Source organism: Berghia stephanieae, chromosome 4 (assembly GCF_034508935.2).
Source record: "Berghia stephanieae isolate SIO BIC M18660-M18661 chromosome 4, UCSD_Bste_1.3, whole genome shotgun sequence".
Taxonomy (NCBI): domain Eukaryota; kingdom Metazoa; phylum Mollusca; class Gastropoda; order Nudibranchia; family Aeolidiidae; genus Berghia; species Berghia stephanieae.
In genome coordinates, this window is record NC_088363.1 from 67,898,352 (window position 1) to 67,922,851 (window position 24,500).

A 24,500-nucleotide genomic window follows, 5' to 3' on the forward strand; every position below is an offset into this window, starting at 1 on the left:
CCTGTAATTTTTCTCATAAAAATGTAATATATAGTCATCGGGTAAAAGTAACCCGGGTAAACTACAGATGTGGTCGGTTTTAAGGTTGAGTGAGTTAAATTTTACAAATTGGCTGATTTCAGTCAATTGATTGATGATTACCAGGTCTTAACTCTTGACAATGAATATGGATAACCTGTTTCTAATCAACATTGGGCCAAAATACAAAATATGCTCAAATACATGCATATTCCCTCTCAATTACAGACTGGAAGTTTTAAAAAAATGGGTGTACATAACAAGGTGAAGAACTTTTGTCATTCAATTTCAAAAAAAAAAAAAATAAAAAGAAATGTCAACATGTGAGTTTTAAAACAAAAAAAAACAAACAAATAGAAATCCAGTATATTCCATAGATCTGGCACCCATGCTAATATGATCATCAAGAGTAAGCTTAGGCCTGAGTGTTGGTAAACTCTCTTTTTTTATAAAATATTTTTTATGTTGTACCCTGATCCATCCAATCTGAACTTTTTTTTTTTTGGAAACAGAGTCACAATGGCAAACCACATTCAGGGAAACTGTCACACTGGACAGTGCGCACAAGCAGAGGTACATGTCATTACAAAATAAAACATTACCAGTCAGTTTAAGATGACATGCCATAAATTGATACCAACCCCCCCCCCCCCGCCCCCCTTCTTGAGTTCATATAAATGGGTAACCGAACAAATTTACACACACACACACACACACAAACAAACAAAATCAATGCCATGAAGAATGTTCAATTATTACTATTTTTATTATATTATTTTACATGTTTATGATAGAGAGTACTTCAATTTCAACTGTCCAACAGTCAAATTGATGATAACTCCACGGCTGTCATGAGGATGTTTCTTGTATGTTATCTGACACATCACACTGTCACCTGTAGCGAATAATATATAGAGAGAGTAAAGAAAATATGAGCATTTTTGTTTCAAAAGGTACAATTCTGTTCCATCTTTTATTGCTTCACTTATTCTTCATGATTCCCAATCACCCAATAGGACCAGTTGTAATGTTGTTTCATTATCTTTTGAGTTCATGAAAGACATGTCCTTTTTATAACATGGCATTGGACCGAATAGCACAAGCAGTGCTGCCAACTATTACCCATAAAAATGTGTACAATGGAGAGCCAAAATGAATAAGAAGTTGAAAAATTGCTTACAATCCTGAGAACCATAACAAGCTCTAATTATGATGATGGGCAAAAAGACCATACTAACAATATTATATTCCATATTCAAACTAATGAATAAACTTACTCTTGTTAGATGATATAAATAGTATCTACTTCCAGAATCAAAATATAAATCAGATAAGAGCCGGCCGGATAACATTTAATTGAACTCGCAACATGAACATCCTGGGGCTGTTTTCATGAAAGCAGACTAGTGCTTAATCTCTATCTCTGACTTTGGTCAAGGACTTTAAAAAATTGGATTTCATGTGAGCTGACTAAGCAAGTCCCAGACTAAAATCACGGCAACTTCAGACTAAGTTTGGCCAAGTTTTAGTCATTTGCTGAGGCAGGACTTCAGAAGCTTATATTGAGACTAGTTACTAGGTTGTGTCATAGCGTCAATAAGATAGCAGCTGTCTTTAGATGAAAGCGCTTCGATTCGGAAGGAAAATACGTTGGTTATGAATGACAGAGGCAAAAAGTGTCCAGTCGTTATTGACACTGGCTTTAAAAAACTATAAGATAAGTGCAGATCATTGAAGGTACACATTTTTGTGAGCAAAAACTAAAAAAAAAAAGACTATCTAATCGGTTCGTGAGCTGCGAGGGAGACTGGAAATCGAAGGATTTGCATCAAAGAACAACCAAAAAAAGACGATTTGAAAGTACACTGGAGACAAAAGTTATTCTTCTGGCTTTCCTGCTAGATTGGTATTGTTCCTAGATGCGTTCAAGTTCGTCTTTTTCTCAAAACCCCCCCCCCCCCCCCCCCTCTCCAAGTAGAGCTAGCTGGGACCTCATAGATCTGGCAGAAAATACCTTGAAATAGATTAGCGTCTTATCAAAAGAGTAACAAGTAATTTTCACTATCAATTTAATGCTACAGACACCAGGATATGCTCCATTTCCATGGACCTTAAAGCTATGAAAAACTACATTATTGATAATGTAGTTCCTCTACGCTTAGAGAGAGAGATGAAGTCAACAGCTTGAAAAACGAGACTAAAACAGTAATACTATGCATTTTGAACCTACTGACAGATAAAATTGTTTCCTCTTTGTAAATTAAAACAAACTTCCTCATTGCTCCTCATATGAGTAAAAAGGGGAAAAAAGTGAAGCTCTATTTATCAATAAATTAATTATAAAATGGATGATAGACTCCCTCAAGAAATTAACGGATAACAGTGTTAGTTATTTAAATTACATGGTGATAAACTACATCTTTGATAATGTATTTCCTCTACACTAAAACAGTAATACTACACCTTTAGAGCCTACTGAACCATAAAATTACTTTCTCCTTTGGAAATAAAATTTTAAAAAACAAAAACAAACATAAACTTTTTGATTGCTCCTCATCTGAGTAAAAATGGATGATAGAAATTGACTTTAATATAACAGTGTTAGTTATATAGATTACATGATGATAAGTCGGAATGATACTTTATTGCTGTCATTTCCTGCCTCGTTTACACTTTGTCTATGTATTTTTTTTAATGTTGACAAGACAATATTCCTTGACAACCAAACAAATGAAATTACCTTTTTTCACTGGCATAGGTTTTGGCAATATCATAACTGCTTGCTCCCAGTGTGTTTTTACAGATTTTGGTCCAGTGCTAAAATGAATCTGGAAATTAAAAAAAAATAATAATAAAAAGGATTAAAATGCGAAATAAATGTTAATGTTAATCAAAGCCAGCCCATAAAAGGATTAAATTAAAACGAGGTTTGTGCTCTACTCTAAACATGGTCAAAGAGACTAGAGATCAGGAGGTGGGTTTATAGAGCATGTGCACCAAAAAGGGATAGAAGAACAACTTTATGTTATAATCAAATACTCAGTTCTGCTGGTAGGGTGTAATGAGCTAGAATGTGAAATTCTCTCTTGTGAATGAAAAAGCTAGACTCCACACATACAATTATGAATCTTAAAAAAAAACGTTTAGAATTTTTTTTTCTCTCGTACAGTTGGCTGCCACTGACAATGTCAAAACAAAAAAAAGAAAATTTAGCACAGACACCAACCTTTTGATGGCAATCATTTATGAAATAAGTATCAAAGTATCCAACAATTGCTGTCAACTCTGCGTCCATCTGACACAAAAGAGTAAAATCAGACTGGAAATCCAGTTCAGTCACTTGGCATATAGGAACATCAATTTCCTGAGAAAGGGGTTCGGGGAGGGGTTGAGAGAATATTATAAGAGGTAGGTTCGTGATCATTGCAGGTCAATTTCTTATCCAATCAACAGGGTTTAGTGCTATTTTTCAAAATCAATTGGAACTGAACGAAAAGTTCAAACTATTATGGATATCAGCATCTGATTTTTACCACCCTCTAAGGAAAAGTCATACATTTATGCCCATTAGTAAACGTCCCAAAATAAATCACAAAATTAAGCAGGGGAATATTTATTAAAATAAGAATAGGTTCAGAATCATTGCAAGTTAATTTCTTATACCATCAACAAGTTTTAGTGCTTTTTAAAAAAAAAGGAATTAGAATCGAACAACAACCTAGAGAGAGTTGAAAATAAAACCTAGAGAAATGTATACATCATGAAGTCAAACAAAAACATCTTTTTGAAAAGTGGAATATTGTTTTGTTGTTTATTTCTTACCCCAAGAAAATAATTTCATAAAAAAATTACATATGCTTAGAAAAAAAAAAAAGAATAAAGAAATAAGAAAGATAGCTTTAATCTCGAAGGTATCAAAATATATAAAGATTGAAGATCAAATTAGAATGTCAATTATTTTGTCATGAAAAACTGTCAAGTACTTAATCTTAATAAGCTTAAAATTTTAGAACTGGTTTGATTTTGACACTCGAGTAAGGAGGTTAAGAATAGTGTGTTGCCATAACAACATGAACCGAGAAAAATGGTAGGTATATATTATCAAAAGAAAATATAATTCAAGAACTTGTTATGCTCATACTACATTATTCTAAATAACTCTCAGCTTACTTTGATAACAGCAGGCTCTGTAACAACATTCTCTCCTCTAACAGTGCACACTTGTACTTCCTCCAAGACTGGACCTTTCATGCAGGACATCTTGAATCCATAAACATCGTCCCAAAAACCAACTGTCTGTTGGTACAATTGGGGATCACTGACTCCCACCACTTTCATTGTGAAACGATCAGGGTAGACTGAAGTGAAATGAATGTAGCTTAATCAATTATAACTTAAACCGAATAAATATAAATTAAATATTTCATTCATTCAATACATTATATAATTTCAAAAATAAATCAAGATTAAACTCTAAATAAATGATAAACAAACTAGAAATGGAACCAGATTTGAAAAATACACCTTGGGAGAAAAATGACAAGATAATAAGAGTCATGAAAATTGCTTACGCTATCAAAACAATACAGCTATGATTTATGACCAGATGATTGTAAAAGTGAACTGAAAAAAAAAAAAAGTCTGTCACAGAAAACCAGCTTTTAGGGAAAAAAAAAATAAAATTCAGGAAAAACTGAATGTAACATTACAATATTTATTCCACAAATTTCTGACCCCTTCCACCCTTCCCCCCCACCTCATCAACTGTTCTTCTTTTACCTCTACATATAAATAATTTGTTGAAGAAATTATAGATCTGGACACTAGGTGGGAATTCAAGATTCGGCTTAAGATTGTTGCCATTAAGGCTATTATTGCAAGGGCTTATCAGTGGTTACTCTTGTGGAGGACCATCACGTTGCCGTCGTGCAAGAGCTTGAGTGCCTTAATGATACTTAAGGTGATGCCAGCCCAGATACAATCATGCTGGAACAGCTGATGGTGAAATGTCAGACTAAGAATGATCCAACCCAGTGTCCAGACAAGGCCTGCCATCTCCAGGACCCACATCTCCACAATAACCATACGCTACTACTACTACTATTACAATCAGTGGTTAAAGGATGTAGGTGAATCAATTATTAATAATGGGATTTATATTTCTCTTATATGATGCATTTGTATTAAACTTCCCTATTTTGACTTGTCTTTCCAAAATTTCAATTTTTTCTCAATTCGATAATTTTACCTGGTTGACCGTTTTTGACAGTGTTTCAACTTGATCTCAGAGTTACCATAACTCTATATGTTTTATTAATTTGCAATTCTGTCTGTGAAAGTTTAACAGCTTTTATGAACTATGGAAAATCGCAAAATTGTGGTATCCTTCGAAGATAGCCCCTAAATTACATTTCATTTCAAGAGTATGTTTATTTCATTTGGTTAAGTGGTAAAGTTCATTATAGTCTTTGATTTTCTGTCTATTTTGGGATATATCTAAGCTTTCGACTACCCTTATTTATATTTTCACGAATTTTTGGAAATCAGTAACTTTGACAAAAAAGTGAATATTAACCTTGAATACGCAAAATAGCAAAATACTGCTTTCAGGGCTTAATAGATTTTCCACTGTGCTTCTTAGGACTCTAAAAAAATTAAGCTAGGAGAATACTAGGCTTTCTGTAAATGTGATCCCTTCAGTTATTAGATGTTAACTTTTCTTACGGTAAGATCCCATAAATGAGATTTCTTGCAATCAGTGGATTTTATTTCGCAATTTCAAAACGCCATAACTTTCTTAAAAACATTTTAAGATATTTTTTTTTCTGTCCTGTGCATCCATAAATACATAGCTTGAGTTAAAATTTCTTAGATAACTACATAAAGCTATTTAAATTTTGGTCTGGAATAGCTAGTAGATTAGCACAGTCTGAGACCAAAACTACAAATGCCACTTAAGGTCCTGATTCCACTATCCAAACACCTCTGTAATCCGGACACAATACTGGGAAAGGAAGTGTTCCAATTATGGTGACGTGGCTATTTTGTGTCCTGTCTATGTTCAATGCATGACGATTCTACAACATAATGCAAAACAGGTAGCTCAGGCCAGATATAAAAGATAAATATAAACTTTGATAACTTATTCAAGGCGAATAAAAGATGTCACAAGTTTCATCACACTCTTATTCTCTTCTTGATCAAAGCACATCATCTTGAAATAAAATCACATGATTATGAATATGAATAAAATTGCCGTATATAATGTGCAATTTAGAAATTATTTAAATAAATGCTAGGTTAGTATACTATGTAGCAATCATTAAGTGATACATACCACATCCTCCTGGTGCCAAATAATTATCTCTGGCCCAAAGGATAGAATCCAACATGGCTTCAAATAAGAGAAAATAACCCATCCATTCTGAGATGATTACGTCAAACTGCAATAGGAAAGAAAATTAACGCTGATAACACTCAATATCTGGTGACACTTAAAAATTGACTTAATTTTCAATTTATATTATTCTTCAAGAAAAGACCTCTTGAACGATGAAATCAGTGGAAAAGCACCTACAAATTACAACAGTCTAAAAATCTCCTCTCTTCAAAGAAGCCATCAAAGATACGCTTATTAAAATCTACATATGTACCTTTTCTTAGGCATAAATATCCTTGGTAATAATATATCACAGAAAAGTATAGCAATGGAAAACTATCCAAATGATTAAATGTAAAAACCAAGACAAGTTGATCCATTAAATTCCTATCCATCAATTTCACAGGAAAACCTGGATGGAGTCTTGCCAATTACAATGTGTTCCAGATATCTCTAGCTCAGACATTGTTGCATATCATTGGAAACGATTAGAGATCTAAGATTTTTATTTCTTTGGGTATAATTGTAGTGACCATTGTCATTTTCTTTAAAAATAGTCTGACTGTACAACTGAGGTTTACATTATCAAGTCACAATTCAATAGATAGAAAAAAAAATCATATTTTTTTTTCCTTCCTTTTTTCAACAATTTTTGTGATGACTTGTATAAAAATTATTGGAAATCAAAAATGTACTTTTTAACTTATAAATTTATTTATTTTAAATTGAGCTTTATATAGAGCAAGATCCACTAAAATGTGCTCAAAGCGCTTTACAAGGGTTCCCTGGTCAACAGCAACATTTAAATGTAGGACGGGACATGACGCCTGTTAGGCCAGGTACTCATTTTACACCTGAGTACGATGAGAGAATGTGAGTAAAGAGCCTTTTCCAAGGATTCAACTAAGCACCGAACGCGAGGCTCGAACCCAAGACCTTCCGATCCGAAAGCCAGTGTCATACACTAGATCACAAGAAAGAAAAAAAAGTTGCTTTATGTATATTTGATTCCATTTTGCTATGGCATCAAAGTTAAGATAAACATTTTATAAATTACAAAATTTGCTGATCATCTTTGTCCAAGTTGGTTTATTGGTAAAATCAGAAAAGTTATTTTTATAAAAGTGTGTTTTCATAATGAAGTAAATACTGGAAATGTTGACACTCCTTCTAAAATGATTATTTTCATTCACTCACCTTTTCAACAGGAAGGGTTACCTCTTCTAATCTGCCTTTGACAAAGGTAATATTCTCATGCATGTTATTCTCCCTTTAAAAAAAAAAAAATTGATAAATAAATTTAAAATAATAATAATAATAATAATAATAATAATAATAATAATAATAATAATAAGAATAATAATAATAATAATAACAATAATAATATAGATAGATAGATAGATAAATAGATAGATAATTAGATAGATAGATAGATAGATAGTTAGATAGATAGATAGATAGATAGATAGATAGATAGATAGATAGATAGATAGATAGATAGATAGACAGATAGATAGATGGACAAAATATAGATATTTCACATCTGGAATTCATAATTCTTTCATAATGATGGATTGGACACTGGTAAGAATGATCGTCCATTCGTAAGCCAACTACAAGATCACCAGGTCTGCCTCTTGTGACTTTTTGCTTTGGGGGTTTAGATTTAGTCTTTCAATCATCAGTACCAACATTCATAGACAATTTGAAGAGGAGAATAAAATGCGCGACTGAGTAAATTGAGTACGGGAAAGTTTGCATCACTGTCTCTAAACTACTCTGGATAGACATGGTGGCTTTTCAGAGCAAGGTCGTATACGGTTAGTTATGATTTGAATGGAAATTCAAAAGTTTGATTTTTAATGTAAAGAAAACCGTTTGCTTTTGTTTCTATTCAATTTTTCACAATTCAAGATACAAACACCAACAGGTCTTTTGAATCACCCCATACCTTCCTACTTGAAAATTTCAAAATCAGCAACCAACACAAAATTCATCATAATAAATGGTAAAATCAGTGATACTTTACTTAACCAAACAAAAAATGCGACATACCTTTTATACGTGAAATAAACTTTGTAGTTGTGGCCACCATTAAGAGTTAGCGTTCAACTTCGATATCATGGGTGTGGAACTGAGCAATGGCCTTTATAAATTGGGGGAATTTTTAAAAAATGTCCTTAAAACTGCTGTAACTTATAAATATTTCTCTAACACTGCAACTAAATTGCTGTAAAATCAAAATTTGTAATATTTCTTCCATTTCTTTAAGTCTGCAATTGTAACCAAATGTCCATAACAATTACAGATGAACTGTAAATGTAGACAGGTATGTGACCCCATGTTTCAATCCACCCAATGACATAATATTTGTTATCAACTGCATAGGCTCAGTGTGCATACCTGGCAATATCCATAGCTTGGTAGATTATTTGAGAGGAATCCACAGCTACAACCTGCTTAGCACCAGCTTTCACAGCAAACATGGAAAGAATGCCAGTGCCACAACCCACATCCAACACTGTCTTGCCTTCAAATAAGTTTCTGTTGCACAACATGAAGTCTCTGTAACTTTTGGTTCTCACCTCGTCCTGAAAATGTGTATAAGTGGTAATTATGCTGATTTGAACAAAAGGGCATATTTGACTTCAACCTAATAAATTAAAAAAATACCCCCCCCCCCCCCCCCCAAAAAAAAAATAATAGTAAAGCACTTTTGTTTTCTATAATTTGATATATATGTAGATAATCATCACAACTGTACCCATCAATTCAAATCCCCCCCACCAGACCCCCATTTATTAAAATGGAAGAAATTAAAATAGGCACAAACGATATTAAACTTCAAACATCTATCAATCCTCCGTATTCAAGACCACTGGAAATTCAACCTGCATAATCCACAAAGCAGTGCAGCAAAATTGAGCAATAAGTCTCTTGCCCACTGACAAAAATGATATGCCAATAGAGCAGACTTGCCAACAAACCTCGACCATTAGAAAAGATTTATCATATTTTTCACAATATTTAAGCTAATTTTCTCATATTTTTACCCCCCCCAAAAAATCATATTTTCAACACGTGCAAACATACAAAATTTCAGATTTAACATTCGCTGAATTTATAGTCTTATCAAGCCAATAGAGGGTGGGAAATCCTGCAATTATGACAATCACCTGTCTGGCTACTCAGTTTTTCATGTAGGGGGAGACGGTATTTAATGACTTTCATTTATTCCACTTTTATTATTTTTTCCTCTTTTGTCACAAACTGTTGACTTTTTACAGTGTATCATATTTTAATCAACATTCCCATATTACCATATTTTGGAACTCAAACTCAAAGCGTATCAAAATATGAGAAATCATACTGGTTGGCAAGCCTGTCATAGAGGAGTTGAAATACAGGTCCTCTTGGTGTCAATACAATACCATGTGCAGCTATGTGGTCTTGTGGTATGACACTCGCTTTCGGATCGGAAGGTCCTGGGTTCGAGCCTCGCTCAACGCATAGTTGGGTCCTTGGAAAAGGCTCTTTACTCACATTCTCTCATTGTACCCAGGTGTAAAACGAGTACCTGGGCGTTAACAGCATTGTCTCCGTCCGAAAAAATTGCCTAACAGGCGTCATGTCTCGTTCTACATGTTACGTGTTGCTGTTGGTCAGGGACCCTTTGTAAAGCATGATGAGCATGTTTAGTGGATATTGCGCTATATAAATGCTCAAGTTTTTTTTTAATCACTGACCAAAACCCATTCCTCAAATCAAAGGAACCGAACTTAATTGTATTTTATCATCATTTAAAACCTGTAAAAAAATTACCTTTAGTAGACCGGTTCCTCTTACTCAAGACAGTAGTCCAACTTTAATTAAGCTTTACAACTAACACCCTGGACAACAATCTCCTATAATTACCTTCAGCATGGTCATGTGAATACCGTGATGACTGTATGATGCAAAATAACTATCCTCATCAACCAGATTATCCCTCTTCTTTATTTTGGGTGTATCATTTTCTTTTGTATCCCCAGTCAAATTCATGACTAGCTGTTGGCCTGACAGTCTGTTATTGTGGAAATAAAAAAATATCAAACTTTCAAGAGATTTAAATGATAGATTTGGTATTCTTAGCCAAGAAAAAAAACTTTTGATCAAATGCTGATTTCTTGAAAAGAATTTGGTATTTCAGTCCGGTCCATTTCTGTGTAACGGACCTGAAAATCTATAATTTTCATCCAGTTTCACTTGAAGACATTTATGTTTCTATTTCAGTTACAGGGATAAAAATTATATCACTGAAATGTTTATCTATTCTCCTCCTAAGACATGTTACAATTGACAATGTTTCTCGCGAAAAATAGTTTATTAGACCCTTGCAAAGAGCATGATATAAAGCGGTTTTTTTTCATGACAAATCACCGGAATTTTAAAGCTCTTTCTAATGATACCAATAACGGATTTTTTTTTTTTTACATTAAGACCCTCATAAAACAGAATATTTACAAAAAAATGTCTAAAATCAGCAAAAATTCATGAATTTCGATTTTTAAAATCCAAAAATAGGAATACAATATCCAAATCTCATTGATTTCCGATATTTGTACAACACTCGCAAGAATGGGTCTTGAACCTGGGACGTTGAAGTCAGAGGCCAGGTGTCATACCACAAGGCCACAAAGCTGCACAAAACTTTTTGTGGGAGAAATCTTTTTTTTTGTTTGTTTGTTGCTTTAGGTCTCTTCCAACACAATTGAGGTTATATGAGAGACCGCTGAAACAAAAAAACAAGCAATCTAACAAAAATAGTACAAATGTAAATCAAAATCATAACCTAAAGATATCATAAGCTAAATTGTAAATAACCAAGAACAAACAGGCAGAAGATTTACAGAAAAAAAAATATCCCCTGTCAAAAATACAATCACAAACCAAAGAAGCAGGATAGGCTAGTAAAGAGAAGAAGAAACGACATCACTATCGGATCGTACACCCATGCGAACATCATAGGTATATGATTCAAGGTTGATGCTCCCATCCAACCACCCGCCGGAGAAATCTATAAGATCATAGTTTTAATTTACATAATTAGGGGTCAAATCAACCCAACATTTCATCAACTAAAGATAATTATGAAACAAAAATTGTCTGATATGAGAAATGAATGTGCCTAATTAACACATAATTAGCTTGTTATACCATCTTACTTTAACTTCTCCATATCTTGCAATACTCTGTCAAGTTCCTCCCTCAATAAATCTCTTTGTTCCTCTGCTGCCTTTACTCTAGCTGTCATAGCCACAATAGCCTCTGATGATTGTATGTTATGATAATTGGAATCTTCTTCTGTAAAGTTGTTGGAGGCATCCCTCAGGTTAGAGACCGTTTTCCTTGTGTTTGATGCTGGAAGCAAGTCTATGACTGCTTCAATATCTGTGTAAAAGAATTTGGAAAAAAGAACATTTGTTCAAATAGTAATACACAATTTTTCAATTCATAACCTTATCAGATTTACTAATGCGCTCTCCTCCATTTCCAGTCACCGTCCTTCCACCCTGCAAGTACAGAAAAGAAATTCTATCAAAAATAACATTCCTATTTCGTTGTATTGGTAAAGCTTGTCAGAACATATTCCCCCCCCCCCCAAATGTTTTTGAAAATTTTCTCTGTTCTTGCTATTCTACTAGCCTCTATTAATATCTTACCTTACCAATCTTTGATGTTACCGTCTCATTTTTTTTGTGCGTACAAAAACAATAATTTTGAAACTTACAATATAAAGTTTAAAAAAGGAAAACTATTTATTAAATAAGGCTATCATACGGCATTGGAGAGCAGTGAGGTCCAATTCATTTTTCATTTCCAATTATCTTTTGTTAATGTGTGCACCTAAGCAATAAAATTAACCGACAGTAAATGACATTGTTCACATTTTCTATTCATCCCATGGTCGTGGAAAGCCAAGAAGTTTGTTTATAGGACATGTGCATTCTACATAGAGATGATACAAAAGTGCCATGACAATATAAAACACTGACCCCATTGCAACAAAAGATCACATGGATCAATGGCTTGCATGTACTCGTCTCCTTTCCATTCAACTCCTCCTGACATCAACCCTTGTATAACTTGGTCTGGTGTTGGGTGCTGAAAAGTCAATTGAATATGACAATACAATGCATGCAATATGAAAACACATCTATAGTTTTTCACAAAATTTTGAAGCGACAGTTGAAGCTGGTAATCAGAGTGCTGCTGCTTTATCAGAACAGCCGCTAGTTGGAACATTTTGTCTCTGACAAAATTTTTATGATATAGGTTTTACTAAAAAAAAAAAAAAAAATTTAAAAAAAATTGAGCATTTATATAGCGCGATATCCACTTAACGTGCTCAATGCGCTTTACAAGGGGTCCCTGGTCAACAGCAACATTTAACATGTAGGACGAGACATGACGCCTGTTAGGCGATATTACAATTTTTCGGACAAAGACAACGCTGTTAACGGCCAGGTACTCATTTTACACCTGAGTACGGTGAGAGAATGTGAGTAAAGAGTCTTTTCCAAGGACTCAACTATGCGCCGAGCGAGGCTCGAACCCAGGACCTTCCGATCCGAAAGCGAGTGTCATACCACTAGACCACATAGCCGTACTTCGAAATGCAAGCTGATCAATTGGAAGGATTTCAGACCCTCAGCAAACATTTTAAATGTTTTTTTTCTTTCATGTAATCAAAATATAAATATCCCTGAGATCACAAGATTGGAATCACCTTACTTCTTCAACAAACAAGTCCATTAAAAAATAAAAGCAATTAAAAACAAAAAAGACATATATTACCAAAATCAAATAGGGCAAGAAAGTAACCAATGGTACACCCTAATTCTACTAACATGTTGCGGCCATCCTCGACTTACAACATAATATTTTTCTGCGACAAAAAGTAAACTACAGTATTTTTCGGGCAACTATAATTTTTTTTTTTTAATTTTAAATTTCCTGAATAAATCCCAAATTCCTGGACAAAAGGCACACTTGATAATCTGAACACTTTTGGGAAAAAAAAATTGTATCATAAGTAAACTTCCCATCATCTAAATTTTGAATGTTTGATGCACTAAGGCAAGAATTTTCCAATTATGTTATAATATTATCATTATTATCATCATCATAAAGCTGTCATAGATTACTTCATATTTAAATTCTATTGGATATTGAAACTTTATAACAGTACCATAAAATGCAGTTTATCAGCATATATATCCTTTTACCTCTTTACGACAGTAGTTAATCATCTTGATGTACTGAATGCAGTCAACAGACCATCGCTGACAATAGATAGGAATGTCAAAATGATGTTTTGTTTTGCAGTGAGAAATAATAGCATCGACTGATTGCTCTGTATCTGAACAAAATAAGCAGGTTACTTCTCCTGTCAGCATGTTCATCATTTCTTCATCATTATCATCATCCCAAAAGTTGTCACCAGGGTCATCAGAATCGGACTTATCGTCATCAGAGCTTGAAATCAAAGCCGGCATATCATTGTCATCTGTAGATAAAAATATAAATCACATTCAATTGCGAACATCACTGTGGTAATACGTTAATCCCATAAGGAAAAAGGTTTGATGATTGTTTCTCAGTTGGCAACTTTGATAAAATTTTCAAACTCAAAACACATTAATATGATCCAGTCAGTTGGATGGGACTTGAAATAACATTTAATCTCATGCTTATTTGTCTCTCTACGAAAAACAGCCCCAGGCTTAATATTTTTCTGTAGAAAAGGCTGGTCAATTTATTATAGCCAATCTCATCTCTCATTCTCTTTGCTACAATCAGCATTCCAATGAATTCTAGTCCATTAAAAATACTTAGCAGTGTCGGGTAGCATTTTAACGGCCTTAAAAATAAGTTTCATTTTCAAATAAATATTTTCATGAATTAACTGATAAGCCTTGAAAATATAAGGAGTGAATGAAAACTGTTAAAAATAAATATGAGGTTTTTGTTCTGAAAAATAGGGTTAATGAGTGGAATAAAATACACTGCAGTCCGCTTAAGATAAACTCTCGATTTAAATAAACTTTGAGGCTGGTCCCGATTTTTCTGCTCTACGTCATTAGTAATTTAAAACATTCAAGATAAACTACGTCAGTGAGCTAGTCCGGATAAAATAAACTCATCAATCTGGAGAGCTGCATGACTGGGACTAAGATAGACAGGAAGTCTCTCAACCATCTTTTACGGTCCTAATCGTGTAAAATGCTCAAAGTAGAAACAACACTGGCTCTATTCATCGAGTGTGTAGTGTGTGCAAAGATTCACTTAAATACGCCAGCATGTCCCTACATGACGCACACACTCACACATGCACATGAACATGTGGGTTTGTGCTTTTGTCATAGCAGACCAGAGACCATGGGTATGGGGGGCCAAGCATAGCAGTGGTATAGAGGGCATTGGGATCAAGGCTAGACAATCAGAGAGAGTACTCTTAGTAGAATTTGGGCCAATGCCATTGTCTATCATACCTGCCCTTCCCTCCCCATAATCTCATCCACACCATGCACATCTCCTCTGTGAAGTGAAGTGGTTGCCTACCCCACCCCCTCCACACACACAATTTATCCCTTATAAGGCTTGATTCAAGGGTTTGCCAATCGGTATTCAGAACAAGACTGGCACTCATCACGGAATTAACTTAGTAAAGACTTAGACTGGGGACAATCACCCATTGTAATTCTCTCTAAGAAATCATGGATTAGGAATAAAATAAGGCATGCCTACCATTCTGGAATTTCCGGATTTGTCTCGGAAATTAAAAAAAAATAATAGCTGTCCCGGAAAATATGGAAGTTTACTTTTTGTCCCGGAAATTGTTTTTTTTAAATCAACCATTAGACTACCACAACGTCATCATCCCTACCACCACTACTACAACTACTACTACCACATCATCATCCCTACCACTACTACTACCACATCATCATCATGACTACATTACCACTACTACTACTACTACAACCACATCATCATCCCTACCACCACTTTCACTTATAACTCATCATCCCTACCAACACTACAACAACTACCACATCATCTTCCCTACCACCATTGCATTGCTACTGCTACAACAATACCACCACACCAGTGTCTTCAACTTTAACTTAACAATTTAAATTTTTTCCAGCATTCCAAGTTTGTGGTTTCTGGGTATCACTTTCCAAAGAATTTCAAAAACATTAAAAATAAAAATACCAAGCGGACGGGCATCCGCGATGCCTCCATTCCACAACTATTTTGTTTTTATTATTGTAGTTCTATCACGATCATATAATATGTTCAAAATCAAATCATAGTAGTATCATAGTCATGAGTTGAGTCATAGTCCATAGTCATAGGGCATAGGGAGTCTATGATTATGAGTCTAGAGAGAGTATGAGTATGAGTATGACTATGACAGAATCGTGAATGATTATGATCGTATCGTCTCTCTCACTCTCTCCACTTGAGACAGCATCATTGTTCAACTGGTCGATAGTAAAATTATAACGTTTGTATCATTGTTTTTCTCCCCAGTCACGGCATGCACAGCGATCATCGGGAAACCGAAATCGATAATAGAAAAATCTGGGTCGAGAGCAGATCTGCTGACACTGAGCAAGACTGAGAAAATGGTTGTTCGACTTTACCTAATTTACACTGAGACGACGAGAACAGCGATATTTTTTTTTTTTTGATCGTTTGCAAAAGATTACCTTTCTCCATATTGGCAAACGTAGGGACTGATATATCATATATTATATATCTAGAACAGCAAAATGATTAAGACGAATATACAATGAGCAAGAAAGGTGAAAGCATGGAACACCAGAAAATGAAAACAATGTTTGTTTTCCAGAGTAGCCTCTCTTGACTCTTGAGAGTTGCTTGATGATTGCAGTGTCACTTTCGATTCGTTTTGTTATTTTTTTTTTATTAATTAAATATTTCGAGTTCTGCTTGATAACTTTTGAAATCCGATATCGTAACATATTTAGTTAACAGCCTCCAGGCGATGTTGAGTGCAGTCATTATACGACTTTGAATATGTTTGACCTTTAAAGTCCTGTCCCCGGGATTTCAAGAAAGTTATTACCGTGCTAGAGTCAGTTATAAATGAGTAATAGTAAGAACAAAAATGAGATGGAAGCATAGAATTAAACGAATGAGAATACGTACGAAGCCTAAAAAGTGTCCACCAATGAAATCATTCAGCGCCATTTTGTTGTTGGCTGAGAATGTAGTAATTACCATTCATTCGGTATCTATGTCAACATAACGACACAAGAAAAACAACAAACAATATCAAAATCCACAATAAAATGTTTCAGAACTGTTGCGTATATTTATGGCACAACGAAGCTGTCAAAAAATGAAGTTAGAGAATGTGTGTAATCATGTATTATAATAACCTGTAATGTGTTTTCCAACCACCACCACATCATCTACTACTACAACCACCACCACAATATCATCACTAACACTACTACTACAACCACCAGCCCCACATCATTATCACTACCACTACTACTACACCACCACCAGCACATCATCATCACTACCACTACTACAATCACCACAACCACATCGTCATCACTACCACTACTACTGCAACCACCACCACCATATCATCATCATTACCACTACTACCACAACCACCACCACCACTACTACTACAACCACCACCACATCACTACCTCAACTACTACAACCACCACCACCACAATAGCATCACTACCACTACTACTACAACCACCACAACCACATCGTCATCACGACCACTACTACTACAACCACCACCATATCATTACCATTACCACTACTACTACAACCACCACTACCACCATATCATTACCATTACCACTACTACTACAACCACCACAACCACATCGTCATCACTACCACTACTACTGCAACCACCACTACCACCATATCATCACCATTACAACTACTACTACAACTACCACAACCACATCATCATCACTACCACTACTACTACAACCACCACCATATCATCATCACTATCACTACTACTACAACTACAACCACCACCACATTATCATCACTACCACTACTACTACTGCAACCACCACCACCATATATCATCATCATTGAAATTTTTTTTTTTTAAATTGAGCTTTATATAGTGCAATATCTACTAAATGTGCTCAAAGCGCTTTACAAGAGGTCCCTGGTCAACATTTAACATGTAGGACGGGACATGACGCCTGTTAGGCGATATTACAATTTTTCGGACAAAGACAACTCTGTTAACGGCCAGATACTCATTTTACACCTGAGTACGGTGAGAGAATGTGAGTAAAGAGCCTTTTCCAAGGATTCAACTATGCGCCGAGCGCGAGGCTCGAACCCAGGACCTTCCGATCCGGAAGCGAGTGTCATACTACTAGACCACATAGCCGCATCATTACCACTACTACTACAAACACCACCACCACATCATCATCACGACCACTGCTACGACACCACCACCAGCACATCATCATCACTACCACTACTACAATCACCACAACCACATCGTCATCACTACCACTACTACTGCAACCACCCACCACCATATCATCATCATTACCACTACTACCACAACCACCCCCACCACTACTACTACAACCACCACCACATCACTACCTCAACTACTACAACCACCACCACCACAATAGCATCACTACCACTACTACTACAACCACCACAACCACATCGTCATCACGACCACTACTACTACAACCACCACCATATCATTACCATTACCACTACTACTACAACCACCACTACCACCATATCATTACCATTACCACTACTACTACAACCACCACAACCACATCGTCATCACTACCACTACTACTGCAACCACCACTACCACCATATCATCACCATTACAACTACTACTACAACTACCACAACCACATCATCATCACTACCACTACTACTACAACCACCCACCACATCATCATCACTATCACTACTACTACAACTACAACCACCACCACATTATCATCACTACCACTACTACTACTGCAACCACACCATTATCATCATCATTGAAATTTTTTTTTTTTTTAAATTGAGCTTTATAAGTGCAATATCTACTAAATGTGCTCAAAGCGCTTTACAAGAGGTCCCTGGTCAACATTTAACATGTAGGACGGACATGACGCCTGTTAGGCGATATTACAATTTTCGGACAAAGACAACTCTGTTAACGGCCAGATACTCATTTTACACCTGAGTACGGTGAGAGATGTGAGTAAAGAGCCTTTTCCAAGGATTCAACTATGCGCCGAGCGCGAGGCTCGAACCCAGGACCTTCCGATCCGGAAGCGAGTGTCATACTACTAGACCACATAGCCGCATCATTACCACTACTACTACAAACACCACCACCACATCATCATCACGACCACTGCACGACACCACCACCAGCACATCATCACTAACCACTACTACAATCACCACAACCACATCGTCATCACTACCACTACTACTGCAACCACCACCACCATATCATCATCATTACCACTACTACCACAACCACCACCACCACTACTACTACAACCACCACCACATCACTACCTCAACTACTACAACCACCACCACCACAATAGCATCACTACCACTACTACTACAACCACCACAACCACATCGTCATCACGACCACTACTACTACAACCACCACCATATCATTACCATTACCACTACTACTACAACCACCACTACCACCATATCATTACCATTACCACTACTACTACAACCACCACAACCACATCGTCATCACTACCACTACTACTGCAACCACCACTACCACCATATCATCACCATTACAACTACTACTACAACTACCACAACCACATCATCATCACTACCACTACTAACTACAACCACCACCACATCATCATCACTATCACTACTACTACAACTACAACCACCACCACATTATCATCACTACCACTACTACTACTGCAAACCACCACCACCATATATCATCATCATTGAAATTTTTTTTTTTTTAAATTGAGCTTTATATAGTGCAATATCTACTAAATGTGCTCAAAGCGCTTTACAAGAGGTCCCTGGTCAACATTTAACATGTAGGACGGGACATGACGCCTGTTAGGCGATATTACAATTTTTCGGACAAAGACAACTCTGTTAACGGCCAGATACTCATTTTACACTGAGTACGGTGAGAGAATGTGAGTAAAGAGCCTTTTCCAAGGATTCAACTATGCGCCGAGCGCGAGGCTCGAACCCAGGACCTTCCGATCCGGAAGCGAGTGTCATACTACTAGACCACATAGCCGCATCATTACCACTACTACTACAAACACACCACCACATCATCATCACGACCACTGCTACGACACCACCACCAGCACATCATCATCACTACCACTACTACAATCACCACAACCACATCGTCATCACTACCACTACTACTGCAACCACACCACCACATCCACAATCACCATTACCACTACTACCACAACCACCACCACCCACTACTACTACAACCACCACCACATCACTACTCAACTACTACAACCACCACCACCACAATAGCCATCACTACCACTACTACTACAAACACCACACCAACCACATCGTCATCACGACCACTACACTACTACAACCACCACCATACATTACCATTACCACTACTACTACAACCACCACTACCACCATATCATTACCATTACCACTACTACTACAACCACCACAACCACATCGTCATCACTACCACTACTACTGCAACCACCACTACCACCATATCATCACCATTACAACTACTACTACAACTACCACAACCACATCATCATCACTACCACTACTACTACAACCACCACCACATCATCATCACTATCACTACTACTACAACTACAACCACCACCACATTATCATCACTACCACTACTACTACTGCAACCACCACCACCATATATCATCATCATTGAAATTTTTTTTTTTTTAAATTGAGCTTTATATAGTGCATAATCTACTAAATGTGCTCAAAGCGCTTTACAAGAGGTCCCTGGTCAACATTTAACATGTAGGACGGGACATGACGCCTGTTAGGCGATATTACAATTTTTCGGACAAAGACAACTCTGTTAACGGCCAGATACTCATTTTACACCTGAGTACGGTGAGAGAATGTGAGTAAAGAGCCTTTTCCAAGGATTCAACTATGCGCCGAGCGCGAGGCTCGAACCCAGGACCTTCCGATCCGGAAGCGAGTGTCATACTACTAGACCACATAGCCGCATCATTACCACTACTACTACAACACCACCACCACATCATCATCACGACCACTGCTACGACACCACCACCAGCACATCATCATCACTACCACTACTACAATCACCACAACCACATCGTCATCACTACCACTACTACTGCAACACCACCACCATATCATCATCATTACCACTACTACACAACCACACCACCACTACTACTACAACCACCACCACATCACTACCTCAACTACTACAACCACCACCACCACAATAGCATCACTACCACTACTACTACAACCACCACAACCACATCGTCATCACGACCACTACTACTACAACCACCACCATATCATTACCATTACCACTACTACTACAACCACCACTACCACCATATCATTACCATTACCACTACTACTACAACCACCACAACCACATCGTCATCACTACCACTACTACTGCAACCACCACTACCACCATATCATCACCATTACAACTACTACTACAACTACCACAACCACATCATCATCACTACCACTACTACTACAACCACCACCACATCATCATCACTATCACTACTACTACAACTACAACCACCACCACATTATCATCACTACACTACTACTACTGCAACCACCACCACCAATTATCATCATCATTGAATTTTTTTTTTTTTTAAATTGAGCTTTATATAGTGCAATATCTACTAAATGTGCTCAAAGCGCTTTACAAGAGGTCCCTGGTCAACATTTAACATGTAGGACGGGACATGACGCCTGTTAGGCGATATTACAATTTTTCGGACAAAGACAACTCTGTTAACGGCCAGATACTCATTTTACACCTGAGTACGGTGAGAGAATGTGAGTAAAGAGCCTTTTCCAAGGATTCAACTATGCGCCGAGCGCGAGGCTCGAACCCAGGACCTTCCGATCCGGAAGCGAGTGTCATACTACTAGACCACATAGCCGCATCATTACCACTACTACTACAAACACCACCACCACATCATCATCACGACCACTGCTACGACACCACCACCACACATCATCATCACTACCACTACTACAATCACCACAACCACATCGTCATCACTACCACTACTACTGCAACCACCACCACCATATCATCATCATTACCACTACTACCACAACCACCACCACCACTACTACTACAACCACCACCACATCACTACCTCAACTACTACAACCACCACCACCACAATAGCATCACTACCACTACTACTACAACCACCACAACCACATCGTCATCACGACCACTACTACTACAACCACCACCATATCATTACCATTACCACTACTACTACAACCACCACTACCACCATATCATTACCATTACCACTACTACTACAACCACCACAACCACATCGTCATCACTACCACTACTACTGCAACCACCACTACCACCATATCATCACCATTACAACTACTACTACAACTACCACAACCACATCATCATCACTACCACTACTACTACAACCACCACCACATCATCATCACTATCACTACTACTACAACTACAACCACCACCACATTATCATCACTACCACTACTACTACTGCAACCACCACCACCATATATCATCATCATTGAAATTTTTTTTTTTTAAATTGAGCTTTATATAGTGCAATATCTACTAAATGTGCTCAAAGCGCTTTACAAGAGGTCCCTGGTCAACATTTAACATGTAGGACGGGACATGACGCCTGTTAGGCGATATTACAATTTTTCGGACAAAGACAACTCTGTTAACGGCCAGATACTCATTTTACACCTGAGTACGGTGAGAGAATGTGAGTAAAGAGCCTTTTCCAAGGATTCAACTATGCGCCGAGCGCGAGGCTCGAACCCAGGACCTTCCGATCCGGAAGCGAGTGTCATACTACTAGACCACATAGCCGCATCATTACCACTACTACTACAAACACCACCACCACATCATCATCACGACCACTGCTACGACACACCACCACCAGCACATCATCATCACTACCACTACTACAATCACCACAACCACATCGTCATCACTACCACTACTACTGCAACCACCACCACCATATCATCATCATTACCACTACTACCACAACCACCACCACCACTACTACTACAACCACCACCACATCACTACCTCAACTACTACAACCACCACCACCACAATAGCATCACTACCACTACTACTACAACCACCACAACCACATCGTCATCACGACCACTACTACTACAACCACCACCATATCATTACCATTACCACTACTACTACAACCACCACTACCACCATATCATTACCATTACCACTACTACTACAACCACCACAACCACATCGTCATCACTACCACTACTACTGCAACCACCACTACCACCATATCATCACCATTACAACTACTACTACAACTACCACAACCACATCATCATCACTACCACTACTACTACAACCACCACCACATCATCATCACTATCACTACTACTACAACTACAACCACCACCACATTATCATCACTACCACTACTACTACTGCAACCACCACCACCATATATCATCATCATTGAATTTTTTTTTTTTTAAATTGAGCTTTATATAGTGCAATATCTACTAAATGTGCTCAAAGCGCTTTACAAGAGGTCCCTGGTCAACATTTAACATGTAGGACGGGACATGACGCCTGTTAGGCGATATTACAATTTTTCGGACAAAGACAACTCTGTTAACGGCCAGGTACTCATTTTACACCTGAGTACGGTGAGAGAATGTGAGTAAAGAGCCTTTTCCAAGGACTCAACTATGCGCCGAGCGCGAGGCTCGAACCCAGGACCTTCCGATCCGGAAGCGAGTGTCATACTACTAGACCACATAGCCGCATCATTACCACTACTACTACAAACACCACCACCACATCATCATCACGACCACTACTACTACAACCACCACCACCACCATATCATTACCATTACCACTACTACTACAACCACCACCACATCATCATCACTACCATTACTACTACAACTACAACCATCACCACCACCACATCATCATCACTATTACTACTACAACTACAACCACCACCAACACCACATCACCTCACTAACACTCAGTACTGCAATCACTACCATTAGGTTTTGGAGCTTTACTTCATTTGAAATAAGGAAACTTCGGAATTGTATTTGGCATTGTGTTTATATATCATAATATAATTCTAATCATTTATCTATTTAGAACTAGATACTATACAATATGTATGCCAAATACCACCCCAATTCCCCTTTCTTGTGTGCGGGAATTCCTCTTTCGGCATTGAAATTGAGTGTGAGAGAGTCATCACTACACACATAAACAACAGAAACAATTTAAAAACAAGACTATGACACGAAACCACTCACACACGAGGCTATACTATTTATCCTTTTCTCTATATAGAATAGGACAAGACAAACAATAGCTTGACTCTCGCTACACTTCGCATTGATGTTTGTCGTCTCACGAGTTCAACTCTCGGTCGACCTGTCAATATTCCTTTTTGCCTCGGACGTAATCATTAATAGAATGTTGTGTGGTTTTGACCGTGAAGAAAACCTTAAGAAGTCACATTTATATCATTTTAGAGAGATCGTTTTGAATAATTTTGAGTTTAACGAGCGAGCAGCAACTTGTTTTCATGTACGGCCGATCAGCGCTTGTTTCCTATAGTAACGCGATTCCCAGCCAACAGCAAAATGGCGGATATTTTTCTCATCGAGGCCGCTGGTTGGTTAGCCAATAAGAGCACCGTACGGTTTCCATTGGGTAAATT

The 24,500-nt window shown here is 37.2% G+C and overlaps 1 protein-coding gene across 2 annotated transcripts; it reads right to left on the reverse strand.

The window, feature by feature from the left end:
• Positions 1 to 760: 760 nt before the first annotated feature.
• LOC144971098 (protein arginine N-methyltransferase 3-like) lies at positions 761 to 16,296 on the reverse strand. Of its 2 annotated transcripts, none has more exons than XM_078911495.1 (12): positions 16,159 to 16,296; positions 13,666 to 13,946; positions 12,433 to 12,541; positions 11,602 to 11,827; positions 10,313 to 10,460; positions 8,801 to 8,988; positions 7,595 to 7,667; positions 6,356 to 6,461; positions 4,189 to 4,376; positions 3,245 to 3,382; positions 2,759 to 2,846; positions 761 to 913 (listed from the first exon to the last, which is right to left on the reverse strand). In XM_078911495.1, the coding sequence occupies exons 1-12, from the start codon at positions 16,166 to 16,168 to the stop codon at positions 804 to 806; spliced, it is 1,665 nt and encodes a 554-aa protein (XP_078767621.1). In that variant the 5' UTR covers positions 16,169 to 16,296; the 3' UTR covers positions 761 to 803. The 2 variants fall into 2 exon arrangements, with proteins under 2 accessions (XP_078767621.1, XP_078767622.1); XM_078911496.1 differs by lacking the exon at positions 16,159 to 16,296 and adding an exon at positions 15,659 to 15,788.
• Positions 16,297 to 24,500: the final 8,204 nt, after the last annotated feature.

Coding starts and splice junctions, on each gene's coding strand:
- LOC144971098 (XM_078911495.1), bottom strand. Junction 11,828..12,432: donor TGATCTTTTGTTGCAATGGG/GTCAGTGTTTTA, acceptor TCTTTTACACAG/ATATTGAAGCAGTCATAGAC. Junction 2,847..3,244: donor TAAATGATTGCCATCAAAAG/GTTGGTGTCTGT, acceptor TTTAATTTCCAG/ATTCATTTTAGCACTGGACC.